General features: G+C 43.6%; 1 protein-coding gene across 3 annotated transcripts in view; it reads left to right on the forward strand.

The window, feature by feature from the left end:
- Positions 1-19,369, forward strand: part of TDP1 (tyrosyl-DNA phosphodiesterase 1) — a 116,011-nt gene that overhangs the window by 79,606 nt on the left and 17,036 nt on the right. For all 3 annotated transcript variants that reach the window (XM_054027193.1, XM_054027194.1, XM_054027195.1), the window contains exon 15: positions 9,565-9,679. In XM_054027193.1, coding sequence (XP_053883168.1) covers positions 9,565-9,679 — 115 coding nt within the window. The remainder of the gene's footprint in view (positions 1-9,564; positions 9,680-19,369) is intronic.

Consider the following 19,369-nt stretch of genomic DNA (forward strand, 5'->3'; position numbering starts at 1 on the left):
CCTGGCCGGGTCAAGATTTATTTGATGACTTTTTGTCAGCAGCTGACCTCAAGGGAGTGAACAACATTCTGGCAAACTGGCTTTTGCTGTCTATAGCTGCTGCCAAGCAAAGTGAGCTTACTTGAGACGGGGTGAGGCATTTAAAGGACAGATCTCTTTGCGTTATTAACACACATCTACTCAGCTACTACAGATGGAACAAAGGCCAGCATGTGTAGGTAGTGGATTCCTGCTCTGTTTTCTTGTTTTGCCACATATATGCATTTACCAGTCTTAAAAAACACACAATTCAAAAAACACAGGTGGGGACTAGCAGAGGTAAAAGTCCCCTCAGCCAAAGGGACTATGCTTATTTCAGAATCTGATGTCTTGAGTAACAAGTAGAAATAAACTGGTTTCCCCAGGGCCACTCAATAATAATAGCTAGTTGACAACCCTATACGTTGCACATGTGTAATTTGGAAAGTCATGTGCCTCCATATGCCAATATGTTTGGGATGTAACCAGAGCTGGGTAGTGTGGGATGGAGCTGGAGCCTGTGACCATGAGGATCCTGGTGTATGGGCTCCCTTTGGGGTGGAGCCTGTGTCTACGGGCGAGCAAAATGGAGACAGGGAATAGGACCCCATGTGCCAGGTTGCAGCGCGACTCAAATTTGGCCGGCCCATCGTCAGTCCATCATGCCAGCAGGGACAGAGCTCTGCCATTACACCACCCAGTTCTGCTAGTTACTGCCTCCCCTATTGCAGAGGGTGTCCTGACCTGCTCGCAGCCAGGAAGTGGGAGGGGCTGCCCACAATCAGTTTGATTGTGGGAAAGGGGAACCAGTGGGAAGGCAGGACCCAGAGCTGGGTGGTGTGGGGCAAACCCCCTCCTTCATGAGTGATGGAGAGGACAATGGCAGTGGTATTTAGCAGTGACCACACAGCTTTTTCAAGCACATACTTTTTACTCTATTAATAAATATATTACAGAGGAAACCTATTCAAACAAACAAACCAGATTTAAATCCACACTAAACCAACCAGAAATCACCCATCTTCCACAGGAGGAGTCTGATAGGCCAACATCCCTTCCAACCCTTCAGTAAAAGTTGGGACCGCCTCCTGTTGCTTGAGAAGAGACAGCCCCGTGAGTTTCATCAGAATCTGCAAAATCCAAGTGATATCTTGTTTTGAAAAGGCTGTAGCCCTTACGGTTGCAAAGAAAACCCTGCAAATGTGAACATAACACCCAACACTAGTTTCCAATATCTGCTGCAGACACAGGGCTTGAAATAATAGATGTAAAATAAGTGTGTTCTCCTTCCACCAGCTGCTTTAATTTATTGCAGAAGGGTGGAAACAATTTATTCACAGGCAGGAGGTTGAGGATATATAAGTCTGTTTCTTCAAATCCGAAGACACATGAGAATAGGAACCCCAAGGAATTTGAAGAAAGTCAGAGCCTTTGTTTATGCTAGGAAATTTTCCCTAAAATTGCGCACTAATCCTACCATGTAGAAATTTTTTATTTTGTTTGTTTTTCGTGGAGGAAAGAGGAGAATACAGGGGATCATTGACATGAGGTCTGGCTGGACATGAGGCAGTTTCCTTCACTGATGCTAGCAATGGTAGGAGCTCAGCGTATCTCTCTCTCTGCCCAGCTTAGTGTCATCTGCAAACTTGCTGAGGGTGCAATCCATCCCATCATCCAGATCGTTAATGAAGATGTTGAACAAAACCGGCCACAGCACAGACCCCAGGGGCATACTGCTTGATACCGGCTGCCAACTAGACATTGAACCGTTGATCACTACTCGTTGAGCCTGACAATCTAGCCAGCTTTCTATCCACCTTATAGTGCATTCATCCAATCCATAGTTTTTAACTTGCTGGCAAGAAAAAGGTGGGAGACTGTATCAAAAGCTTTGCTAAAATAAAGATATATCACATCCACCACTTTCCCCATATCCACAGAGCCAGTTATCTCATCACAGAAGGCAATTAAGTTGGTCAGGCATGACTTGCCCTCAGTGAATCCATGTTGACTGTTCCTGATCACCTTCCTCTCCTCCAAGTGCTTCAATATGGATTCCTTGAGGACCTGCTCCATGATTTTTTCAGGGAGTGAGGTGAGGCTGACTGGTCTGTAGTTCCCCGGATTCTCCTTCTTCCATTTTTAAAGATGGTCACTACATTTGCCTTTTTCCAATCGTCCAGGACCTCCCCCAATCGCCACGGGTTTTCAAAGATAATGGCGAATTGCTCTGCAATCACATCAGCCAACTTCCTCAGCACCCTTGGATGCATTAGATCCGGCCCCATGGATTTGTGCATGTCTAGCTTTTCTAAATAGTCCTTAACCTGTTCTTTCACCACTGAGGGCTGCTCACCTCCTCCCCAGACTGTGCTGCCCAGTGCAGCAGTCTGGGAGCTGACCTTGTCTGTGAAGACCGAGGCAAAAAAAGCATTGAATACATCATCTTTTTCCACATCATCTGTCACTAGATTGCCTCCCCCACTCAGTAAGGGTCCAACACTTTGATCATCTTGTTGCTAACATACTTGCAGAAACCTTCTTGTTACCCTTCACATCCCTTGTTAGGTGTAACTCCAGTTGTGCTTTGGCCTTCCTGATTACACCCGTGCATGCTCGAGCAATATTTTTAGACTCCTCCCTAGTGATCTGTCCAAGTTTCCACTTCTCGTAAGCTTCCTTTTTGTGTTTAATCTCACCGAAGATTTCTCTGTTAAGCCAAGCTGGTGGCCTGCCATATTTGCTATTCTTTTTGCACATCAGGATGGTTTGTTCCTGCACTCTCAAGAAGGCTTCTTTAAAAGTCTCTCCTGGACTCCTTTCCCCCTCATACTAGCCTCCCAGGGGATCCTGCCCATCAGTTCCCTGAGGGAGTCAAAGTCTCTTTTTCTGAAGTTCAGGGTCCGTATTCTGCTGCTCTCCTTTCTTCCTTCTGTCAGGATCCTGAATTCAACCATCTAATGGTCACTGCTGCCCAGGTTGCCACCCACTTCTACTTCCCCTACCAATTCTTTCTTGTTTGGGAGCAGCAGGTCAAGAGGAGCACTTCCCCTAGTTGGTTCCTCCAGCACTTGTACCAAGAAGTTGTCCCCAACACTCTCCAAAAACGTGCCAGATTGTCTATACACTGTTGTATTGCTCTCCCAGCAGATGTCAGGGTGACTGAAATCCCCCATGAGAGCCAGGGCCTGTGATCTGGAAACTTCTGTTGGTTGTCCGAAGAAAGCCTCGTCTACCTTATCCTCCTTGTCTGGTGGTCTATAGCAGACGACTACCACAACATCACCCTTGTTGCTCTCACCTCTAAACTTAACCCAAAGACTCTCAACAGGCTTTTCTCCAGTTTAATACTGGAGCTATAAGTAGTCATACTGCTCTCTTACATGTAATGCAACTCCTTCAGCTTTTCACCCCCGCCTATCCTTCCTGAACAGTTTATACCCATCCATGACAGTGCTCCAGTCATGTGAGTTACCCACCAAGTCTCTGTTATTCCAATCAGATCATAGTTCCTTGACTGTGCCAGGACTTCCAGTTTTTCCTGCTTGTTTCTCAGGCTTCTTGCATTCGTGTACAGGCATCTAAGATAACTAGACGATTGCCCTATTTTCTCAGTATGAATCAGGAGGCCTCCCCTGTTGCACCTTCCTCCTTTTGTTTCCTTCCAGTATCCCACTTCCCCACTACCTCTGGGCTTAGGTCGCCATCTCCCGGCGGGCCTAGTTTAAAGCCCTCCTCACTAGGTTAGTAAGCCTGCCTGTGAAGATGCTCTTCCCTCTCTTCATTGGGTGGATTCCATCTCTTCCTAGCAATCCTTCTTCCTGGAACAACATCCTATGGTCAAAGAATCCAAAGCCCTCTCTCCGACACTACCTGCATAACCACACATTTACCCCCACAATTCGATGGTCCCTACCTAGGCCTTTTCCTTCAACAGGGAGGATGGACAAGAACATGACTTGCACCTCAAACTCCTTTATCCTTCTTACCAGAGCCATGTAGTTTGCAGTGACTCGCTCAAGGTCATTCTTGGCAGTATCATTGGTGCCCACGTGGAGAAGTAGGAAGGGGTAGCAGTCCGAGGTCTTGATCAGTTTCGGCAGACATTCCATCACATCCTGAATTCTAGCTCCGGGTTTCTAGCTCGAGTTTCCCGGTCTGGACTGTAGATGGAGGACTCTGTCCCTCTTAGGAGGGAGTCCCCAACCACCATCACCCATTTCCTCCTCTTGGGAGTGGTGGTCGTGGAACCCCCTGGGACAATGCATCCCATGCCTTTGGGTTGATGTGGTCTCCTTCTGATCCCTTCCCTCAGATGAGTCTTCTAAACCATTCTCCACTGCAGTACCTGTGCAGAGAGCCTGAAAATGGTTTCTTACCTCTGTCTGCATTGGGGGTACATGGGTTCTCCTCTTTTTTTCTTCTATTACATGCTGCCAATTTTCTTCCCCGTTCTGCACTGCTCTCTCTGATTCTTCAGCAGCTGTGCTTGCAGTACCAAATGCTGACTTCTATCCAGAAAGTCTTCATTTTCTCTGATGCAACGCAGGGTTGATACTTGGGTCGCTGGTCCTTTAACCTTCTCTTCCAATATGGAGACCAGCTTTCACTTCATACAGACGAAGTCGCTTCTATCATCTGGGAGAAAGCCAAACATGATACATCCTGTGCAGGTCACAACAGCTGATCGCTCACTATGCATAATGTCTTCCTTCTAAGAACCACCTCAGATGTTGTATTTACTGCTCACAAAAGCCTGAAAGGCCAAAAAAAAAAAAAAAAAAACCACACCCCACTTTGTGGGAACCCCCTGTCCTCCTCCCCAGCAAACTCCCAGGCAAACTCCCTCTGTTCGCCTGTCACTCGGTTTGCAACCAGCTGCTTTTTTATAAGACTCCTGGCTCGAAGCAGTTGGCCCGGCTCAAAGCCTTCCCTCCAATCAACCACTCAAGGCCCACCTGGAACATGGCAGGTGATATCATGACTCTCTGAGTTTTTTCTCAAGTATTGAGTCAGAGAGAGTTTGGCCTGCTTTATTTTATTTGACAAGAGTAGTGTGCATTGGATTAGTTTTTGGCTGATTGTCATTCTAGGATTATGAGACTATCCACCTAGAGCTAACAGCAACATTAGATATGAAGAGTATCCACTCGGAATACATCATACTTTTCATAAAATGTTCTAGTTTGACTGTATGTTGAAAAGCCCGGTTAAACTGGATGTAAAACAAAAACATTTTGTATGAGTAAATTCAGAGAGCTTCCTTTTCCATCCTTTTGTTTTGGTTTTCTGTGTGTGTGTTCTGGCACAGTGAATTATATGGGTATGTAGTCTCATGCTCCAGGACGGATGGTTTTACTGAGATTTGCAGTGTATTTGTGTGTCAGTGTAAATACAGCTAGACCTGTAGACCAATATGAGCATTCTGAGAAGACCAGGCCAAGAAGTACATGCATCTAATACTTGCTTTATTATTACCGTAGCTTTCTATAAAAGTTGCTGGTTTTAAATGATTTTAATGTTACCTGTTTTCATTTCCTTTTCTCTCTCTGAAATGCTAGAAATTGTTAAATGCTAAAATCTGTAGCAATAAGAAAAAAAAATCTGTAGATTGAACTTTCAAAGCTATTATTTGATCCGAGTTGTGCTTTATTCTTAAATAAATGACTCATCAGCTTTCTGAACTGTATGTACTTTTTGTTCTTAAAGTGACATGAGAAAAAATGCATCGTTTACGAATTATACACTTATCTGTTAAGTTAAATGTACCCATAAGGACCTGATATCTATGCTACTGGTTGTGAAACAGCCAGTGGATACATCTGATAAATTCTCAAGAAGCCAACTGACTCCCAACAAATTAATTATATGTATTTTCTGTTTCTGCTCCTTTCTTGTCCCTGGATTTCCTGCACAGAGCCCTAGAATAAATAGTCTAGATCTGGGGACTCGCAGACTTTTTCATAATGTGGACCACATATTGATGGAGTATCCCATAGACCTCCAGCCCTCCTGTTCGCAGTTGCTCAACTTCATAGTGGTAACTGCAGCAATTGTTTACATGAGAAACAATTAATTGTTCCACTGGTAGCTCCACTCCCTGAGAACAAATCTTATCTCTCCTCCTCTTAGCTGTCCCTAAGGGTACCTAATTATGCCAGTTCTCCCTCCTTTTTTCCAGGTGCTTTTAGAGGCATCCAGGTTCATCTATAGAACGAAGATTGACACTTAGAATTTCAGTGGTGAATGCAAAAGAATAGTGGTTTTCAGTCTTTTTTTTATTTGTGGACCGTAAAAAATTTCATTTGGAGTTGTGGACCCCTTTGGAAAACTTAGACATAGTCTGCGGATCCCCAGCGGTCTGCAGACCACAGGTTGAAAACCACTGTTCTATGTTAACAGCAACCTTTCACAGACCCCTTAGACATAGCCCAGGGACTATGGGGTTGAAAACCACTGCTATAGATGAAACTAAAATAGATAGAGACTCTGTAGAAGCAGCTCCTCCCTCAGTAATCATGGCCTCTATCTTACCAATATTCATTCTTAATGCAGTGCACTCAAAACCAGGTTGCCACTGTTCATAGTTGGCTTAGTTCATAGGGTCTCACAGTCTTCCACACATATCACTATGTCATCAGTGAACAGCATGTTTCAAAGCAGCTCTCATTCTGTACTCCCACTTATATCCTTAACAGCAAACAAAAAAGGACTCTATGCTGATTCCTGATGCAGACCAATGTTCACTGGACATTTTGGCACACGTCTCTGTCTCAGGCTCCACCAAACTAGTTCTCACGGTATGCTATTGTACGCCTTCAGGTCCACAAAGACTATACCCAGTTGCTGTCCATGATCTCTGAACTTCTCCATGAGAATTTGTAGAGCAAATACGGCATCAATTATACTCCTTCCTGGAATGAATCGGTACTGACTCTTCAAAGTTTCAACCATCCTATGCAGACACTTTTCAGTAATCTTCTCCTGTACTTTCATAGCATGTGATATCTGTTTAATTGGGCAATAATTAGCACACAGTGTAGTATCTCCTTTGTGTTTAAAAATAGGCTCCACAAGACTTTAACAGCATTCATTTGGCATTTTTCCTTTCTTGAGAATACCGTTGTACAGACTTGTAAGATATTAATGCCTTTCCCTCCCAATTTCTTCACCATAACCACTGGTACTTCATCTGTCCCAGATACTTTCTCTGTTTTCATTTTTCCTAAGTGCCTTCTTCCTGCATGCAATATATCATGCCCTGGTTCAGCTTAAATGTTTTTAATTCCTCCCTTGGATTCTCCTCATTCATCGCTCTTCCAAATAGTCACTCCAAACTTTGTTAATTGATTCATCATTCATTTGCAATGCTCCATATTCATTTCTAATGTTAACAAACTCATTCACATCTCTCATCATTTTCTCTCTTACCTTGATGAGTCTATAGATGGTCTTCTCTCCTTTATGTTCTCCTAGTCAGTTATATAACTTGGTCATTGAAACATCTTCCAGTCAGCATTCCTACTTTCCAACTTGCACATCTCAGCTTATTCACTCACTTCCTTAACTTTAGTGGCCCTTGCCCAGTTACAACAATATACGTTGCTTGAGGGAAATGCCCTCGCCCTCTGGGGTACATTTGACATGGACATTGGTTCATGTTAGCATATCTGTTGGACAAACTTTTCAAGTTGGCTTTCCAAGACTGACACCTTTGGTTTGAAATCAAAGTTTTCCTTTTAAGTCAAAGCTGCCCATCTGCCCCAAGGGCCTTGTTCTGTCCTCCTTTATTAGATAAAAGTGTCTGTTATCACTTAGGTACCATCTCCTACCTTCTTGCCTTCTATCTCAATAGCTCATGGATGCTCATTACTTCCAGTCATGGAACAAAATGGACATCTGCCTCCAAATTAAGTTCTACATTATTTCATGGACTGGCCATCAGGAGCCACCCTAGTGTAACTTTCTTTCCTTCCCTCTATTACTAACTGAGATGAAGTGTCATGAATACCTTCAGAGTTTCCAGAATATCAAGAAAAAACATCAAAGACCACTTTTCTACATCAGTCTTCCATGTTACAATATAATGCATGGTAATACATACCATTCACTTTTCAAAACAACAACATTTTGATCAAGTAAAAATTCAGTAGAGAACACCACAAAGTAGTTGAGGATTACTGTACATAAATGTCATTTCAACCAACAATTTCAGTTAATTATGCCATAAACAAAGGTTTAACTCAAGGGCTATTTGACACTGTGCTTCCATTGTTACAGAAACAATAATCCAGGAATCTAGCAAAACTCAAGTAACGCCAGATGTCAAAGACTAACAAACAGCACAGCTATGATGGCGTTTGTAGAGGGCTGTTTATGTCAAAAGGATGGAAGTTTATTCTCAGTCTTAGAATATTCTCTTCAAAAGTTTTCTTGTGTTTTTTTTTAAATATTTAATTTTTTTTAGATTAGTTTCATTTAAAAAAAATAGACTGATGCTATTTTCACACACAACCCAAAGGAGTCTCAATTTCTAAAAGGGTTGGTTTTGAGTAATTTGTTACAAAAGTCTGATAATGGAATTCCATTGACCTGATAGCTAACCTAATAGCATCTGCCAAATCTATGTGAAACACTTCAAGGACACCTTGTCTTCCTTGTACTGCATACACGGATATCTCTCTTCCCTCTCCATCCCCCCCAAATCGCTAACCTCTAAGTGTCCATTCTGTATAGTGATGCCAGTTGCCAAACTTTGTAATACACTTCAGAGGTTTATTTTTTTCATACCAGAGTTTTCAAAGCTTCAGGGAACTTCAGAGCATAATAGTGCTACATTATCCAAAAGTGCCTGGGAGATTTGTCTTTGAAGAGATGTTTGTGTCCTCATTACAAGTGTAGTGGTTTTACTTGGATTTTAACTCCATACTGAATAACACACTCTTCTGTCATCTAGATAATAAGTTTGTGATAAAATTAAGCAGAGGAAAGAAAGGAGAAATATTTTCTCCACATTAAATTTTTCATCATAAGGCTTCCATGTCATGTGACCATGACTCAGTTTATGTGCAAAACCATCTCTTCAGGCTGTGACTGGATCACTGCCCATCTGGGTCCTACAAGAGTCTCGGGCAGTTTGTACGGGGTTTTCCAGGTAAAGACAACTCCCACCGCCTTGTTTTCCCTGCTTGAGTATAGAATTAGATTAGTAGAGGTTTACGTGACAAGGCGGGTGGGTGCAGATAGGACTTATTCCACATGCAGGGCCAAGATGGTGGTTATCAAAAGAGGAAGAAAGGACTGGAGCAGGGAAGGGAGACTGGGCTCTCAAGATAGGAGCAGGCTTTGGTACACTGTTTATACCCCAGGCTTTGGTACACTGTTTATACCCCAGAAAGAGAAGGAAAACTTTTTTTTTTTAGCTACTCTCTTTGATGGTGAAGGAAATCCACGCTGTGATAAGTTGAATGTTTTACTTTCATAAAACTAAAAAAAAAAAAAAAAACTAACAAAAAAAGTCAATCATTTCCTGTGTATTTTTCACAGGGATTGGATACAGGTTACTTCCATGTGAAGAAGAAAATGTTTTCAGGAAGTAATGAGCCAGTGACATCTTTTCCTGTGCCTTATGATCTGCCCCCAGAGCAGTATGGAAGCAAAGGTAAGATGTACCTCCTTGAAGAAGGAAAAAATGTGAATGCTACCCTGAGGCGAAATTGTTTTGTCCGATTTCAAACCCGGTCACATGCTCTGCATTGCAAAGCTTGACTCCAACATTACTGTATTGGCATTTCACTTAGGACAGCCCTCCAACAGGTTGCTTTGTGGCTTGAAAGCAAGAGATTAGGAATTTTTTGTGGTGTTACTTGTGAGAAGATAGAGCGTGAGGGGGAATATAGCAGGGAGGTATAAGCCTGTGGGAGCAGGAAATAAAGTCAGTCTTGTATTCACTTCTAGCATGGTGTTCAGGGTCTCTGTAAACTTCACAGGGGTTTTTGTTTTGTCTTGGCAGATTTGATGTTTGGGTTTTTTTGTTTTGTTTGGACAGGTGAGTTAAATAGTCTTGTGATTCCCCTTCCCATAGTAAGGCTTGGGAAGTAGATTTTGTTCCCCTGCAGATACTCTGTTACGATGATTTTGCAAAGCTGCCTTAAGAGAGTCTAGGGGTTATGGGAAATCAAAGACTTTGGGAGAAGGAAAGCAGAGATATGGAGGAGAGGAACAATTACATGAGGACTGTGAAAAACGATGCACAAAAAAAGTTCAGAGAGAATGTGAAATAAGGAAAAGAAGGTGAGAACTAAAATTCAAAAGAAAAAATAAATCTGTAAGTAGGGCTGTGTGTCTGTCATGGAGGTCACGGAAGTCATGGATTCTGTGATTTTCCACGACCTCCATGACTTCTACAGCAGCCAGTGTGGCTGACCCCAGGGCCACCTGCTCAGGCAGCCCCAGGGACAGCCACACTGGCCGCTGCTGGAGCAGCTCTGAAGCCAGCTGCTCGGGCGGCCCTGGGGCCTGCTTAGGTGGCCCCAGGGATTGCCTGAGCAGCAGTCCTGGGGGCGGGTGGAGCAGTCGCAGCTTGGCGGCCCCTGGCCCAGGGGCGGCCGGAGCAGGGGGATGACTGGAGTAGCCGCTGCTCAGCAGCCCCAAATGCTGGTGCCTCTGGCCCTGAGCCCACTGGACTCCCCTGAGCAGCGCCTCCCCCCAAAAGCAGCAGCCCTCCAGGTAAGTTTTAGTCAGGGGTATTTATAGTACAAGTCATGGACAGGTCAGGGGCTGTGAATTTTTGTTTATTGCCCCTGACCTGTCCATGACTTTTACTAAAATACTCATGACTAAATCATAGCCTTATCCATAAGATATATGCTTGTATCAGCCTCCTTTCAATGTTTTCTTCAGTCTTTCATGTATAGCCCAGGATTTAATTTAGTCAGGAGTAAATTTTTTAAAAAATTGAATCTCCCTTCGAAAAAGGGATATAAATTGCAGGGGAGAAAGGGTTATGAACCCCATAATAGTATGAGACACTTTCAAAATTTCAAACTCCCCAAGGCTGTGACCCTACCCATAGAACAGATAAAGCAGTAAACTGATATATGCATGATGCTGCAGGGCAGGGGTAGTTTGAAAGCTTAGAATACACTGAGAATTATGGTGATGCTTCAGGGAAGCCCACAGAATCTGGTAAAAGGTACTTCTTCGGATGCTGGTCCCTATTTATTCCGTTCCTGGATATCCTACAGTCTGAGATCCAGTCAGGTTGTGCTCCCGGTAAATGAAGCCATACTAGAACCAGCAATGGCTGAATGGCACACACTGGCTACCTGCCCTGACTCCCAAGAGGGTAGAAAAGTGGTACTTTGTACCAGGTAAGGGAGTAGAATTCATGTTCACCCACCCTGCCCTGAACTCCTTAATGGTCCAGGCAGCTCTGAAAATATCCAGACAGCAGCATCACCCCTGCAGATAAGGAGGCCAGAGTCTCTAGATCTTGTGGAGAGGAATGTGTTCACATCTACCAGCCTTCAGTTTAGAATCTCAGACTATTGGGCCCTTATCACCAAATACAATTTCCTGAATTACTCTAAGTTCCTGGACTTCAGGGACAAGTTATCTCAGGAGGACAGAGCTCAATTTCGAGCCTTTATTGATAAGGGCAAACTAGTGGCCAAAACTTCATTATAAGCTGCGGATGATGCAACAAGAAGATCCATGGCAACAACCAATGGGAATTGTGTAGTGGGAATCATGGCTGCAGTCTTCGGGGTTTTCCATGGAGATCCAAAACATTTGTAGGAACTTGACCTTTGTTTAGGCTCATTCAGTGAGAAGACAAATGAGTCTTTACACTTGGTGAAGGACTCCAGGGCAGCCCTCCACTCTCTGGGTATATGTACAACTGGCCCCAAAGAGAAAATGCCATGAACAGCCATACAAACCGAGGCACTTACTTCAATCTTTCTATCACCAGCACTCTTATGAGCAACCTCACAAATGACAGACAATGCAGAGGCCAAGATACCTTCCACTTCAACCACAGCTACCCAACCTCCTCCCCCAACCAAGAGATATTTTTGGCTAGATGCCTGAGAGCTGCAATACAATATTGATGACATCTCTACCTGATTCTGAGGTCCACTTTGGGGGATGCCTAGCAAAATTTTCACATAATTGGAGGGTGATATCAGACAAGTGTGTGCTGGATATCATCCATTCCAGCTATACCATTGAGTTTTGCCTCCCACCTCCTCCAAAACCCCATTCCCTGACCCTTTTCAGGGACCATTCTTATGAGTGTATCCTCCTTCAAGAGGTAGAATCTCTTCTTCAAAAGGAGCAATAGAGCAAGTACACCCAACATTGGGGGAGAGGGAGGAAGGGTTCTATTCAAACTATTTCCTAGTTCCCAAGGAGAAAAGAAGGTGGAGATCCATTCCCAACTTGGGTTGGTTCAACATTTTTATTTGCAAACTGAAATTCCATGTGCTTACAGTGGCACCAATAATACATCCCTAAAAAGAGACACATGGTTCACAGCTCTCAGTATGAAAGATGCATATTTTCATGTGGATATTCACCCCTTCCACAGATGATTCCTCAGGTTTGTGGTGGGCTCCCACCACAGCCAATACTGGGTCCTCCCATCTGGGTTAGCTACAGCTTCCAGAGTCTTCACAAAGTGTTCTCAGTAGTAGCAGCACAGCTCAGCTCAGACAAGGTAGCTTCACCATCTTCCCATTCTTGGGCGACAGGCTTCTGACTGGCAGGTATTGCAACACCTTCTACCACCTATGGAAATATGCATAGACATGGAGAAGTCTACCCGTACTTGGATGCAGACCACAGAATTTATATGAATGACACTAGATTCAATCAGGGGAAACCTCTACCTCCCCAAGGACAGATTTCACACTGTGAGCACTCTGATAGACTTAGTTCTGCACAGCCCTCGAATATCAGTTTGGATCTAGCTCACTCTCCTGGGTCATATGGTGTTATATATTTACGTGATGCCATTCACCAGTCTCCACCTTCCTTGCCTACAAGCTTGGCTCCAAAAAATTATATGTTGAATAAGCACAGCACGAACACCATAGTGACAATCCACAGTAAGATGAGGGCCTCACTGACATAGTGGAGGAACCCTGGACACATGTGCATGGGAGTTCCCTTTCTATCCCCCACACCTGACAAAACAATAATTACAGATGCCTCCCTGAGAGGCTGGGGAGCCCACATGGATAATCGTACAGTGCAAGACACTTGGTCTACTTTGGCAGCCAGAATGCACATAAATCTTTTGGAACTGAGAGCAGTAGCAGAAGCTTGCAAAGCATTCCCACCATTCATACAATCCTGGCGTGCCCAGATAATGTCCAACAACATAACAACCAAGTAACCATAAACAAGCTGAGCAGGGCAAGATTCATCCCATGAGTTGACTGTTTCTATAGATGGAGAAACTTGTGTATCTGGAACCATATTGCCCTATTGACAGTTTACCACCCAGAATTCACTGGTAGACACCTCAGAAGGCATTTCATCACCAACTGTGAGCAAGAGTTACATGATTCAATGGTAAACGGCATCTTCACTCAGTGGGGAACCCTCACTTGGGAATTGTTTGTTTCCCAGGCAAAGAGGAAATGCAACATATACTGCTCCAGGGGAGCTCAAGGACAGTACTTCAGAAGCAATTCTCTCCTACTGCCTTGGACAGATAGCTTGAGCTGTGCCTTCCTTCCCACCACGACTACTTCAGGGTCTAGGGAAAATTCGACTGGGGAGGTCCACGATGGTGGACTACACAAATGCTGGTTCGTACACACTTAGACTGCCAATTTATTTGACCCCAAATTATTACTATTTTTTTTTAACAAACCAGCTTCTAGTATACCTCAGACTAAGAGAAATATATCTACTAAAAAAATTATAATGCAAACAGTTATCCTGAGCTTCTTGAAATCTTTCAGGAGACCCTCAGAAATGTAGTGGTGGATTCCTTAATAGTCATATTCTCCTCCCAACCTTGTTGTCTTGACTTGTCTGTTTTAATTCACATCCACTGCAGTGTTAATCATCCACAAAACCGTGATCACATCAAATTTGATCCTGCTCCCATTAAATCAATGGAAGTTTTGCCATTGACTTCAGTGAGAGTAGGTTTGAGCCCATCATCCTAAGACGTACAGGGTTATAGAGCATGTCACCCTGTTTGTATAATGTGCTGGGAAAAGCTAAAAGGAAAAAGGGTTGGTCTGCTGTATTAAAGAGCTCTTCAGGACTTCATTTGCCCCACATACTCAGATATGTTCTTAAGTGCCATTTCAATTTCCCTGGTGACAATACAGACTTAAAATAGAAATGCAGATGTAGCCATATCACTAACATTGTGTCTTAAGAGTAGTATACAGCATATTGTCCATAGTAGTAGTAGTAAATACTACTAAATCTGTTCCTCTTTCAATATAACGGTAAATTACTAACTGAAAGGTGTAGCATTTATTTTATTGTATGATGTTTACCATTAATTAAATCTAATCTTTTCTAATAAATCATTAAATGGCAAATACTAACAGAAGTTCCAGTAGGAACTGCACATGCCTACACATGCAAACAAATTAAACTCTTATTTGCAGCCAGTTGATGATGTGCTTGGGGAAATCTACTTGCTGATGCCAAGGACTTAACTGACACCCAGTATATAAAATAATTCATTCAAGCAATGCCTTTCTAAAGATTTCCTTGAAATGTGGTTTTCAGATTTGTCATTTTAAAACAAAGATTCGAATTTAAAATCCAGAAATATGTTTAATCATAAACCTACTAGATTTATTTTCCTCCTCTATAAAAATTCCTACGTACTTAAGATTTCTCCCTCTCTCTCCCTCCTCTTCCAACTACTATTCTGGCATTTTACCTACCCTTTCAGTGGCATTATATTTAATCAAAATATATTTTAAAACATAATCAGTGCCAAAAGGACTCTTGCCCTTATACCTCTGTACACTTTCTTTAAAGATTTCTGTTTCTTTAAAGAATACTAGTTTGACTGGATTCCTATTCTTGTTTCTCAGCTATTTAACATGAGATGGGCCAGAACTCACCTCTGAAAGATGTTTTGTCTTTGGAGGCAGAGGCAAGCTAATCTCATTCTTAGACCAACTACCAGTGCCTCAGTGTGGCCTTCTCTTTCCTCTATCCACTCCAAGAACATTCCATGTCAGTTCCTTGATGGGCAGGAAGTAGAGAGCTCCTTAAATTCTTATTGGAATAGATGCCCAAAGAATATTTATATGATGGGATGGAAACATCACCAAAAAAAATCAATTATTGAGACTGTTACCTCCACTTCCTAACTCTGAGGGGATGTGGTTGGGTAAATAGGGATCCATTCAAATGAAATCTTCCTCTAAAGATACTATATTGACTGGATTCCTACTCCTGGAGACAAAAAGGCTCAAGGGGAATTTCCTAAACGGACAGATTCTCCAGTCATGGAGAAGCCAAAGACCATACAAGGCACTTTCATATAACCAGAAAAATCCCCATCAATAACAGAAGATGAGAGAACTGAAGGAAATATTGAACACATGGTAAACAGTCAGAAGCATGGCCATATGGCTCCCATATAAGATTGCTGTTAGAAGTTGATATACAGAAGAAAATACATTCTTTCATATTAGTACAAATTCTGGTCTTGGACCAGACACATGCAAAGTGGTCCAGACATCTGGACCCCTCATATTATTAAAAACCAATGTGAAAGGATCAGTTTAATAAAGAGTCTGCAAGAACATCCTACCCAAGAAAAAGTAGTTCAGGAAAACTACAGCCTGTTGAAGTATCTTCATCTAGTATATAGGTCAAGCCTCAGACAACTCAACAAATAGAATCTAGGCTCCAGTTTAATAACAATGCTGTTACCTTGTGGGAGCTGTGGACCACTTCCACTATGTGTGGTGAAAAGCGCTTCAGCAGATGAGTCCCATAGCAATCTGATTCCATCTACAGTAATATTTGGGCTTGATCCAGCTCCCCTTAAAGCCAATTAAAATCAATAGCAATAAGGCAGTTTGGTCCCTATTTTCTTTTTTAAAACTATTTCACCATACATCAGGGATGATACAAGTGATTATAGCAAAATTCTGTATAATTCTTAACTTGGTCACTGAATCTGAAAAGTGTGCCTGATACTTCATTATAGATAGACTCAACAGACTTCTAGACTCACAGGGAAAACCTGACTATCTGAGGCTTCTGGGCTCTTTCACATAATGGATTTCAATGTAAATCCCAAATTCAGACAGATCAGATGACTTCCAGAATGCTTAGAAACTGATCTGTCCTGGCTATGTCTTTTTTCCCTTCTTTTTCAAGGCTTTCTAAATAGTACAGATTGCCAGATTCACATGAGACAGATAACTATTTTGTTTCTTATTATTTTACCTCCCACAGAGATTCATTATCCCACTCTGACTGAATAATCATGGATTGAGATGTTGCTTTGTTCACTGAGAATTGTGTTAATGTGTTTAAGAGGACACTGATATAGCAATAATGAATGAGTACATTTTTGTATGGCACATAGCAAATTTAAAATATTTCTGTTGCTTTCCCTTAGCTTTCAGCTGTATTTCAGTATGTCTCTTGCTCACTCTTGAATGGAATGGAAGTTAGGTTTTCCAAAGCTGGTTCAGGGTAGTGTAAATTATACCACCTTTTGCCATCTAGGATCCCTGGGAGGATTCCCTTCTAGGGAAGGTAGGATGGTATTGCTTTTGCCTGTGCTCCATTGTGGTTTGCAACAATGGAGTGGCTTTAAGTTGAGGTAGGAACTCTATAGGAACCCACCAGTGGAGCCTGATCAAGAATATTTTAATACCAAGTGCTCCAATTACCTGGAGTTTCTTTTTGTTGAACAAGCATAAAAATGGTGGCAATTCTTCAATTTCAAAATTGCTACCAAACAATGGATATGGAATTGACTAGCACTGGGGCTGGAGGGAGGTGAGAGAAAGAGAGGTAACCTAGACCTTGGTTGACCTTTAATTTAAGACGCTTGTGTGCTCTATGCTGCTTTATACTTTGTCACACCACTGTTATCTGAAAATCGGCTTGGTTCATTTGTGGATAGAACTGAGTGGATGGAACTGCTCTTGAATGGCTTTGTTCTCTTTCTGAGGATGGCTGTAGGCAATTGTTCCTCTGCCCCAAGAGCTCCATCTGTTGCAGGGTGTCACCGTGATCTGTAATGTAACCTCTTCTGTTCCCTGTGTTTGTGAGATGGCTAGGAAGGTTGTTGACAGCTAGCTCTGTCTCCATCACATCTGACTAGCCAGATCAGTGAAATGAATTGCTCACTGCCTAGATGAACTTGGGGCTTGGGTAAGAAATAGCTTAACCAGGTAGAACCAGGTAGCAGCTGTATCAAGACAACATTTTTCTCATCTGCACCTGGAAAGACAGATGTCTTTTCTCTCCAATGTTGGGGCCTTGCCACCATTACCCACACTTGTACAAGATAACCCACACAAGCTCTTGGACATCTTACAGACCTCTGGCCCTGCCCTTGCCATTATTGAAGCATTGCTGGAATTGGCCCAAACCCTCTGGCAGATGCCAGCCTCTATTCCACCCACTGCCAAATGGATAGATAGACACTAGCAGGTTCCTCAGCAAGATTTTGACTGTTTCTTTACCCACCGATCCCAGATTCCCTTGTGACTACGGCAGCTAATGAGCATTCCAGGCAGGCTCACCCTAGAGCAGGGGTGGACAAACTTTTTGGCCCGAGGGCCACATCTGGGTATTGAAATTGTATGGTGGGCCATGAATGCTCATGAAATTGGGTTTGAGTGAGGGCTCGGGGTACGGGTTCTGGGGTGGGGCTGGGACCGAGGGGTTTGGTGTGCAGGACGGTGCCCCAGGCTGGGACCGAGGGGTTCGGAGGGCATGAGGGGGATCAGGGCAGGGGTTGGGGCGCGGAGTGTTCGCTCAGGGGTGCAGGCTCCAGGCGGTGCTTACCTCAGTTGGCTCCCAGAAGCAGCAGCAGCAAGGTCCCCCTCCAGCTCCTACTCGGAGACATGGCCAGGCGGCTCTGCTGCGCGCTGCCCTGTCCGCAGGTGCCACCCCTGCAGCTCCCATTGGCCGGGAATCGCGGGCAATGGGAGCTACAGGGGCGGTGCTTGGGGCAGGGGCAGCATGCAGAGTGGAGAACCCTGGCTGCCCCTACGCATAGGAGCCAGAAGGGGGATATGCTGCTTCCGGGAGCTGCGCAGAGTGGCCCCTGACCCTGCTCTCTGGCTGGAGTGCCGGAGCAGGGCAAGCCCCAGACCCCGCTCCCCAGCAGGAGCTCAATGGCTGGATTAAAACGGGTGGCGGGCCGGATGTGGGCCATGGGCCATAGTTTGCCCACCCCTGCCCTAGAGCCACTCCAAAAGACAAGTTTAAAAGACTGGATTTATATGGCCCGAAGGCTTATACCACCACCAGCCTTCAAATGAGGGTTTCTAATTACCAGGCTCTGTTGTCTAAATACGCACTTATTAATTAGTCAGCAATTTTCAAATCTGCAGACAAATTACTTGAGGAGTAGAGAGAACAGTTCTCAGCCATAATCCCTGAAAGGCACCTCACTGCCTGAACATTGCTTCAAGTGGCTATTGATGCTGCTGACGCTGCCTCATGCTCTGTGGCTACAGCCATCTCGATGAGACACTCCTCTTGGCTGCAGACATCTGGCATCCTAAGAGAGGTGTATTTTTACAACGGAAGATTTAACCTTCAGTGTGTTAAAACTATTTCCCCAGAAAACTGATGATGCCATTCACACTTCAAAAGACTCCTGTGTGATTCTTCATTCACTGGAGGGTCTCCACCCCAGTAACAAAGAGGAAACAGTTTAAATCTGTCATACTACAGAACCTCTTATCAGCAGAGGTTCCAGGACATCTTCAATAGAAGCCCTGGACCTCCTGGATGTCGCTAGACAGTATTATCCACAGCAATCCGTTCTTGTCAGACTTCAGCTTCCAAGCAGGCATTCTGACAGGATGGACAGCATACCAACCATATCTCATCTCCCTCCCTTGCATGTATCTCTCTTTTGCAATGGTTGGAAAGAGATTACATTGAACAAATGAGTACTCAGTACAGTAAAGGAGGGATGTCATCCAATTTGCCTCCTTCCCCTTTGCCAACCCATGTTCCCTGTTCCTTTTCAGAGACCCATCTCACAAGACCATATTGCTTCGGAAGCATGATCTCTTTTGGAATTGGGAGTGATAGAGAAATATTTCCTTACCAACACAGAGGGAAAGGTTTTTATTCCCAGTTTTTCCCAATT

Source organism: Malaclemys terrapin, chromosome 4 (assembly GCF_027887155.1).
Source record: "Malaclemys terrapin pileata isolate rMalTer1 chromosome 4, rMalTer1.hap1, whole genome shotgun sequence".
Lineage (NCBI taxonomy): Eukaryota > Metazoa > Chordata > Testudines > Emydidae > Malaclemys > Malaclemys terrapin.